Consider the following 10,280-nt stretch of genomic DNA (forward strand, 5'->3'; position numbering starts at 1 on the left):
GGATGGATGGATGGATGGAAGAATGGATGGATGAATAGATGAATGGATGGGTGGATGAATGGATGGATGGATGGATGAAGGGGTGGATGGATGGATGGATGGATGGATGGAAGAATGGATGGAAGAATGGATGGGTGAATAGATGGATGGAAGGATGGATGGGTGGATGGCAGAATGGATGGATGGGTGGAAGGATGGATGGATGGATGGATGGATGGAAGGAAGGAAGGATGGATGGATGGATGGATGGATGGAAGGATGGATGGATGGGTAGATGGACGGATGGATAGATCAACTGCTGTTTTTTTAATTGCGTTCTGTTAGCATTGTCAACCTATTTACACGTCAGGTTCTTTTGAAAACGTACCTCGCAAGATTCTCCCCCGAACGGGACGGCCTGCCGTTTAGCTGGAACTAGAAATATACAGACACGTGCAGTTAAAGACTAGTCTCAACCACTCGCTACTTATGCAGTACTGTTTAACGTGTCAGATTGTCTTGTTGTTATGATACCTGAAAGGCATATATGTCGCTTTACATTGCCTAAAACACTGTATTGTAAATTTCCCTTAGTTTGTATAGTACTTTTTAACGTCATTGTGTAACCCTTTCCCTTGTGTTCAAATATAAAATCCATTTGATAGGATATTTGAACAGTACTAGTGTTGTCCTATGGCAGTTCTGTACGTTTGTGATACGTGTAGAGGGCGTGTGAACATACCGACTGTGTCACCTTTCTGCCCCCCCCCCCTAGTACTATGGCAGGAGGAACAAACTTACCGGCTGTGTCACCTTTCTAACACAACCCCCTCTGGAAGTACGGCTGGAGGAACAAACTTACCGGCTGTGCCATCTTTCTGACACACACCCCATAGAAGTACGACAGAAGTCAAGAAACAAACTTACCGGCTGTGTCATCTTTCTGGCACTCCCCCCTCTGGAAGTACGGCAGGAGGAACAAACATGGCGGCTGGGAAACCTGCTGAGTCACAGTTCCGTCCGCTAGCGTGACGTCAACAACCTCTGGGTTACACTCCTCCAGAACACATGTCAGACCTCCGGCACAGCTACATATATCAAAAGAAATGATTAAAGAAAAATACCATATAACCAGAAGGCGTCGACCAATCAGAAGGCTCCATTTTCCATGGATTATCAGGCGTACCTACGCTACGCTCACTTGGTGGTTTATTCGGTGGTTATCGCACCTGACCAGGGATTATCTCACCATATACAACCCGGGCGGGGCATTAACCCTTTAGTATTCAATTAAATGGCACATTTGATTACTTGCTGACGTCGCGTTTCCGCCAAGTCTCGTGTGTATAAGGTCACGTGACTGTAACCGCAACTCTCGCGAGTTTAAGTTTGGGAGTGATTGGTCATGTGATGAAGGTGACAGTACTGTCAAATATCTTCAGAGCTCCATTCATACAATATTTTCAATTATGCTGATATGATTGACCCATAGTTTGTATGCTGCACAAAAATATGCCCCATTCTGTCAAATATCTTCAGAGCTCCATTCAGACAATATTTTCAATTATGCTGATATGATAGATCCATAGTTTGTATGCTGCACAAAAATATGCCCCTTGCTGTCAAATATCGTCAGAGCTCTATTCATACAATATTTTCAATTATGCTGATATGATAGATCCATAGTTTGTATGCTGCACAAAAATATGCCCCATGCTGGCAAATATCATCAGAGATCTATTCATACAATATCTTCAATTATACTGAATGATCAATCCGGAGATAGATCTAGAAAGTAACATGAAGACTTAACTCAAAGTCAGCATGGAACTTATTATATAAATGTAGATTTGCAAAAATAGCAGAGGCAAAGGAGTCTGCTTCCCATACTTTACGGAATGAAGCTTAAAATGCTTCACTCACGTAAAACGTTCAAACATTATCGTCGAATAATTTTATCAAGTTGGCGAATTATAATTGAAATCTAAGTGCAAAGTTGCTCATTCACAACCACTTGTTCAACAATAGCCGATGTTTCGATTGCCGTCTGTTATCTTCATCAGGGCAATTAATTATGACTTCGAGATCCACTTTACGATACTTCATGGAAAATACGAGAGTTTTTGAACACCTCAATTTCTGGTTGATAACTATGATTTTTTTATCTATTTATTAAAGCACATAAAGAAAATACAAGACTGCGATGGCGACGCACTCAAGTCAATTACACTTATATAAGCGCCGCCATCGAACATAATGTAATCAACAAAGATATAATACTACACAAAAATAACACAAGAAATGTACACAGGACAAATCAGATATAACTAAATGTGCTGCCCCCCCCCCCGTTTCCGTGACATGTCAAGAAGGACTCAAGTGCAATATGCTAAAAGTGTTGCAATGTGTTGTTAGGAGACAGTCCCCCATGTCCCCTAACAACACATTGCAACACATTTAGCATAGAGGGTACGAAACGGTTACTTTTAGTAATGAAATCTTGGGTAACACACATAATTTCAGTCTGATATTTGAACATTTAGTTACTTCTTTCAAAGTTCCACACACCTGGGGAGTCCGGTACCGCACGGTTCTCCCTCTAACCCGGCGCAGACGTCGCAGCAGCCGCACTCGTCCCTGGTGAGCTCGCAGTCCTGGGGCGCCGGCGGGCACTGGTACCCCGGCTCCGCGTAACACGGACAGTACGGGCGGTACGCACCGACCACACTAACCAGCACGCATACCAACAGTACTGCCAACTCCACACGTCTCATGATGCTAGGATTGCCTAGTATAAAAGTTTTGTCGCCACTACTAGAAATGGCAAGCAACAGTGACTATGCTAGGACTTACTGACCTCTATCGTACGGTGTGAACAAAGCCAGCTGGCAAAGTTGAAAAGTTTGTTTTTTTACGTTTGTGTAAATTGACCGACGCTTGCGTCCCCCTATGACTATTTATTATAGATAAGTAATATTATAAATAAATGTATTGTATTATGCCAAGAAAATAGGGTTATCCGTACTTTTATTTTTTGTTTTATTCATAATGTGCTTATAAGAACCATTCCTCAAGTACATAAAACATATACAATACAGGTTGAAATAACAAATCCTTAGTTTTGTAGGTTCTAAGACTGATAATTACTGACGTATTTTTGCAACCGTATTCTTTGTATACACTCAAGTCAACACACTGAACAAACGTTAACGTTGAACCAATATACTATTTTATTTCTTTGAGACTATATAGCTAGTTGCTACTGGCAGCAGTATTCCACCTTGGTCTGCAGTAGTGTTATTCCTTAGTAAGCTGAAACACAAAATCAATTTGTCAATATGTTTGAAGAGGAAGAGGAAGTGCACATTTAGATTTTGATCATCCTTTTGATTGCAGTCAATTAGATCAAGGAAAAGGAAGAAAGCCACGTTTAAAGATGAATTTATACAATTTGTTTGATCTTTGACTCGAGTGTCCACTTCAGTTACATCTTCAGACATAAGCATGGCTTCTGCTCTGATAAACAGGACATCTGTTACGACAGGGACATGGCATCTGATCTTAGTAGTTTGACTTCAAAATGAATCGGTTTCTGACCTACAGTAAACCCATGGCCACAGGAACTTTTTTCGCTATATCTAATATTGAAACACGGCGTTCTTGGATGAGGCTGGAATCCAGGGTTTTGGATGAGGCTGGAATCCAGGGTTTTGGATGAGGCTGGAATCCAGGGTTTTGGAGGAGGCTGGAATCCAGGGTTTTGGAGGAGGCTGGAATCCAGCCTTGTTAGCTTCCAATTGTACATAGTGGCTGCTGGGAACATGGCTGGATTCTTTCATCTATCTATCTATGGATTTACCACATTTGTGGAAGGATTGACAACAGGTCGACTATCACCTCTTCAAGATGTCAAACGTACCTGAGACCAGACTGTAAGGTTTAACCTCTCACACCGGGAAGGTCCCCTACTCTTTTCGATAATTATGTGTGGTGTGTTATTTTTAACGTGCGGACCTCCATTTAACGTCCTATCCAAGGGACGTCCCTAACCGAAGCTAGGTAGTCATTTACACCTGAGTGAAGTAAGGAAAGTCGTGTTAAGTGCCTTTCCCAAGAGCACAAGATCGGTGGCATTGGGCAGGATTTGAACCCCTTGGGTCTGAGCCAAGACAGATAGATCTTGTACTGTCCACGTGTAGTAGGTTGTTTTCCATCTTTTCGCCGGAACCTTACTAATCGCCGTGTAATGTGTGTATCAATTAAGAACGCGCACGTGGACTTTGGATGCGACCAAGAAGGCCTAATTGCCATTAAAAACGACCAATTGTCTCATTAGCAATGGTAACTTCAGCGGAGTCCCAAACCACTCATTAAAGTTATCATGTTTAATCATCATATGGTTGTTAGAGTAATTATTTTGGTACGCACAGCCGTTACAAAAACAAGTGTTCTGAGAAATACGCCGACATCCGTCTGTCTGTATGCCCATATAAGGCATGGTTATGTGATTGCTTGTCGTGAGAGGTTGAGTGGAAAGGAACTAGAGAGTGCAAGATCAAGGAACGGCCAGGAAGTTCATTTAAAGGCTGACTTTTCGCCTTTTCTTTGATCCATGGCCACTACTCCAAGTGTCCACTTTCCGCCATAAGAATTGCATCTGTAGTGATTATGAGAACATCTGCTACCTTGAGGACATGTATTTTGATTTAAAGGCTAACTTTTCGCCTGTTCTTTGAACAGCCACTCGAAGTGTCCACTTTCCGACATAGGAATGGCATCTGTAGTGATTATGAGAACATCTGCTACCATGAGGACATGTATTATTTTGGTTTAAAGGCTGACTTTTCGCCTTTTCTTTGATCCACCATGCACTCGAAATGTCCACTTTCCGCTATAAACATTGCCTGTGTAGTGATTATGAGAACATCTGCTACCTTGAGGACATGTATTATTTTGGTTTAAAGGCTAACTTTTCGCCTATTCTTTGAACAGCCACTCCAAGTGTCCACTTTCCGCCATAGGAATTACATCTGTAGTGATTATGATAACATCTGTTACCATGAGGACGTGTATTTTGGTAGCGCAGTCTGGATACTTGAATTGGTTTCATAACTACAAAAAAGTCATGGCCGAAGAAACTTTTTTTTTCAATATCTAAGACTGTAACACGTTTGCTCGCGATCGCCGCTAAACTGTACGAGTTTAATGTTGTCGTGGGTCTTTGGGATGAAGTTTTGACAGAATCAAACTTGACCATAGCCTGGAGCCCAGTCTTGTTAGCCTTAGCAAGGCTGGGATCCAGGCTACTGTAGATGTTAAAGCAATTTCAGGGTGGTAAAACAAACAAAAATATCTGGATGGGGAAATCTGTCTGATATTGACATTTACTGCCATTTCTCAGCACATTTTCGTCATCATTTTTAAAATTTCATACTTGAATAGTTTAATACAGACCCAAAACAAACTACAAACAACTAAGACTTTTACATCCCCATACAATAATTCATTCAAGATTCTTTTCAACTTATGCCAAATGTTCCAACAGTACAGTGTGGCTGACTCATATCCGGCCTTTCTAGACACAGCAGCCGCGTCATCGTGACTAGATAGTGACGCAGATGTGACGTAGGCGCACTTAAGACGACATCCGCTGTAACTCCTTATTAGGAGATGAGCAGACACACAGTTTTTGTGCGTGGGACAATGGTGGGGTAGGAATGAAGCAAACAATTAAAGAAACGACACCAAATTTTTAAAACCGAATTGTGAAATAAATTCTTTGAAAGAGTCTTCGTGTGATTGTAATTTACTTGCAACATATTTGTTCAGTTATCTAACATGTCTGACATTTATAGTTGGCGCCCACACGTGGCGTACTCAATTTGTGGTGCCACCTAAAACTACCAGAATGTAAACAAATATGGTCGATAGCTGCGTTTCCATCTTTTTAAAGAGAAAGAAGTGGAGATGCCAAAATGCCAAAACACACTCGTAAGAGTCATATTTTGATATCTCATCTTCCTAAATGACTCCTATGTTCAACGGAATAGGGTTGATTCAACTTTTTACAGAAATGACCAGAAAATCTATTTTTCTATCATCCTAATGTCACATAATGCAGCTTTAAGCAAGAAAAGGTTTTCTGTTAATTGTTGATATTATGAAAACGTTTGAGTCCCATGAAACGGTTGTACTTACTCCGTGCAGGTTCGCAGGTCCCGGATGGAGGCGGTCCACCAATGAAAATGTTGCAGAAGTCCCCGGTGCATGGCGGGATAACACAGGTCAGTCCTGTACCACAACTACAGACATGAAATGTTTGATAACTTATTAATCAGCAAGTTAGTTAGCAAGTTCTTTTGACCTCCTCTAGCTTCTTGGTAATTCTATAAATGTAAGTGGCTGTATGATTAGTTAGAGTTGGTTTATGAAAGACTGTAAGGAAAATGAATTTCTCTCTATTCAAATATCTAATTAAAATGTACCTTGTCTTCTACTTATACTAAACTATAAATAACTAGAAATGTAACATTCGCAAAAGCAAATGCATAATGTTAACCTTCGCATATGGTCTGCTCTGTTAATTCTTTCTCAAACACATTCATATATATGGTCAGACAGGAGTCTAAATCCCTCCTGCTATAAAATTGCAACATGATGTAACCCAACACTAGTTACCATGGAAACAGACGCCTGGTTCAGGTCACTGACTTTGTTTGGAAGTAAAACAATATGCTTTCCTTAGGTAAACATAATAACCATGGCATTGTACATGTATACGCACAGGTATACGATAATGTAAACGAGGTCGATATACATGGTACTCTATCAGCGGGTTGTAGCCTTTCAAAGTGTAATGCCAAGTTAATGCCATAGCCATGGTCAGGTCGTAACCTCTATCTGCTGTGTCTGCTGCTGGTATTTTAGGATATCTGACAGATATAGAGGGGATAGTCCTGTGACTTTTAGTAAAACCCACCAATTGATTTGATTATAATTAGATTGATCACGTCTGTGATATAATATTAGCGAAGATGCCACATTCTACCAGCCAGGATGCTATCTTAAGAATCTCTTGTATATTGCACGTCTCCAGATCAATTAAAGTCCAGACGACTGTCTCTAATTGCTGTAGACGACGATTATGAAGAATGATGGAAAGTAGAGATCAGAATGTACAAGTTTGTACTTAAAGAAGCGTTTAGTGTCTTGAGAAAATATGGCTCAGTAACATTGATCAGTTAGGTGACTGTATAGTTGTAGAGTTTAAACTTTATTCCGACACAAGACAGGAACTTACCATGCATTTTCAGTCATTCCTGACAACCTTTGTCAGATGAATGATCCACTGTGCTGAATTCCCGGAAGCCGGAAGCGTGATGACGTCAGGAGTGAATCAAAAGTGGCGGGAAGACGGAATCTCCTGACGTCACCACGCTTCCGACTTCCGGGAAGTCAGCGAGTGGGTCATGCATCTGATGAAGATTGACGAGATCGACTGAAAATTCCTGGTGATTAGTTCCTTTCTCGTGTTGGAACAAAGATCAAACCCTACAACTATGGATTCTACCAAAACAGATGAGCTTATGAGTAATCATAGTACAATGCTAAACTTTATTCCAACACAAGGGTATACAAGGACAGATTTTCAACGTCCACTGTCGCCTTCATGAAGATAAGAAATAACCAATCACTTCTGAACGTAATCTCGAGAGTTACGGAACTGTAGTAATTTCTTATCGTGATGAAGGCGACAGTGGTCGTTGAAAGAATCTGTCCTTGTGTACCCTTGTGTTCGAATAAAGTTCAGCATTGTACTATGATTACTACCGAACGCAGATGAACTTCCGTGATAGTTCGGTGCATGTTTGATCAGCTAGCATAAACTTTCCAGCTAGAACAAAGTTGTAGACTTGTCCTACCCGGCACTAAACACGCCGCATGTCTGTCCCTCCTGTAGCGCGCACACCGGGCAGCAGCCGCAGTAGTCGTCGGTCAGCTCACAGTCGGTGGGCGCAGGCCCACAGGCGAAGTCCGGCTGGAAGTCACACGCGCACAAGGGTGGCGACAGTCGAGGCGCTGGGCCGGGAAAGGTGTTGTAACAAGAAATTAAAAAAAAGAAAACGTACGGTAACATTTGCAAAGCAAATGCACAATATTTACCTTCACCTGGTCTAGCCCAACAAACTACTAATACTTCACTATTTCTTCTTACTCAAAGCCAAATACATTCATATGTATGGTGAGCAAGCTCTCTACTCTTTTCTGCTACATAAGGTGACCCAACAGCACAAGTTACCATGGTGACAGACGTCTGGTCCAGGTCATTGACTTTATTAGTTTGGAACGGAGAAAGAAGAAGAAACTGAGTAAAAACAATTATGTTTTCCTTCTGTGAAGGTATATTGGCTATATTGGCCGCCTGTAGCCATTGGCCACCCCACGTATTGGATACTGCCGGACCAATTTGATATTATCTCGCAGGCACTCAAAGATCTGCCTGGCGGTTAAAGAAAGTATCAAGTGCCTTTCCCAAGGGCACAACATTGGGCATGTCAGAGGATCGAACCTCTTGGTTCTTGCCATTACGCTACACGATACCACAGAGTCAGTTTAGTATATCCGTAAATAATTTCATCACGTTGGTAAACGACTGAATAGCAAAGTTCTTTCTATCACAACCATTTAGTTTTCAAGCCAACGTTTCGATGACCTTCTGTCATCTTCATCGGGGCAATTCTGAATTGTATCAGAATTGCCCTGATGAAGATGACAGCAATTCAATTTAGTATAGTGATGAACAGAACGCAGTCATATCAGGTCACATCGACATTTCTGATGCGTGTCTCGAAACGATCTTGAGTCAAAATCTTCAAATTTTACCAAACAGTTCATACATATTGGTAGAGTAACCAAGTAAATAAATTCTATTTTACTGCAATAAAATCCACCCCAAATCCTACGCATTGTTCAAAAAGGTGGCGAACAGGTTTGATTTCCCAAAACACATATTACTCATATTGGACAAACAGCCAGCTTTGTTTTGATCTGTAAATACATATGTCATGCTGACTTCTAGAAAGCGGCAAAGTCATTGAACTTATTTAAAAACACAAGTTTCAATGTTTTGCTGCTACGTTTGGCTTACTTGCCAATAAATCATCTCATATTTCTCATATATGATGACGCCTCGATGGCGTTACCTTCAAGAACATACTTCATGGCAAGTTCAAAGTATATCAATCTTCTCTACACTTCCATTTATTTTATTCACAATTTTATTGAGTAATAGGCAAGAAGCAAAGTTGCTTATATGACTCCTTCTACTCAAAAACATAGAACGAGAGTAAAACACATTGACAAAATACATACATAACTACAAAATGGGTAAAAGACAAATGAGTATAAACAAGACAAGTGGGTGATCTATCAATTACTAACGCATCCGTCTTAACTTTCCCAGGTAGACATACTAGTGTCAAATGGCAGACTATATGTCACCAGCACTGAGTTGTATGAAGTAAATTTTGTACGTGACCTTGAGGGCTTTGTGACAGATAATTGATGCCAAGGGAGGTAGTCAGACCCCTGAATGGCACCAAACATTTTTTTTTTATATTTCAACATGTAATCACAAGACGTGGCGACTGCACACTCAAGTTCTTTTTGACCTTTTTTTTCAACTTATTGCTATGCCGGCACCGACAGAGAAGACAATACAGTACTCATTTCCACCTGATCATGAGCGAAGTCAAAGTGTGTGTGTGAGGAAAGTCGTGTAAAGTGTCTTTCCCAAGGGAAGATCGGTGGCATGGCAGGGTTCGACCTCTTGGTTCCGAGTTGGACACTCTACCGTTACGCCACACGACCCAACTCGGCACAAAATATTGAGGTTTTCCCCACCTTTCAGAGAAGCGGCGTCTGCACAGGTGGCAACGACGAAAAACAGGAGAACGAACTTCATGTTGGGGATGGTTTTCACCGAATGGCCCGACCAGGTTATCGCTATGAGAGCGTCCAGATGTGTTAGTTATAGTACATGTGCTGTGTGATAAGACAGTTTGTTTTACCAAGGACATCGGGCATGATTACACATATCCACACTTATCGTACGATGTACAAATGTACGTGCCTTGGCCATATATTTATACAACTCAAAGTTGGAAAGGTGACCTATTGCCAACAAAGAGACCGGTGGACGTACCAGCTATTAACTAGGTAATACCAGCTCAGAAAAAAAGAAGAAACAGTCATGCCTTCAAATACAAAGTTAGCAACGAAGAATTGAGGTGTTCAAAAAC

The 10,280-nt window shown here is 41.2% G+C and overlaps 1 protein-coding gene across 1 annotated transcript; it reads right to left on the reverse strand.

The window, feature by feature from the left end:
- Positions 1-334: 334 nt before the first annotated feature.
- LOC109478664 (serine protease HTRA1-like) lies at positions 335-9,997 on the reverse strand. Its single transcript, XM_019780329.1, has 4 exons — positions 9,883-9,997; positions 7,902-8,058; positions 907-1,067; positions 335-414 (listed from the first exon to the last, which is right to left on the reverse strand). The coding sequence occupies exons 1-4, from the start codon at positions 9,941-9,943 to the stop codon at positions 335-337; spliced, it is 459 nt and encodes a 152-aa protein (XP_019635888.1). The 5' UTR covers positions 9,944-9,997.
- Between the last annotated feature and the right edge of the window lie 283 nt (positions 9,998-10,280).

This window comes from Branchiostoma belcheri, unplaced genomic scaffold, assembly GCF_001625305.1.
Source record: "Branchiostoma belcheri isolate BF01 breed outbred unplaced genomic scaffold, Haploidv18h27 scaffold45, whole genome shotgun sequence".
Classification (NCBI taxonomy): Eukaryota; Metazoa; Chordata; class Leptocardii; order Amphioxiformes; family Branchiostomatidae; genus Branchiostoma; species Branchiostoma belcheri.

Coding starts and splice junctions, on each gene's coding strand:
- LOC109478664 (XM_019780329.1), bottom strand. CDS start 9,943: ATGAAGTTCGTTCTCCTGTTTTTCGTCGTTGCCACCTGTGCAGACGCC. Junction 8,059..9,882: donor AGACGCCGCTTCTCTGAAAG/GTGGGGAAAACC, acceptor TTCCCGGCCCAG/CGCCTCGACTGTCGCCACCC. Junction 1,068..7,901: donor TGCGGCGTGTTTAGTGCCGG/GTAGGACAAGTC, acceptor TGATATATGTAG/CTGTGCCGGAGGTCTGACAT.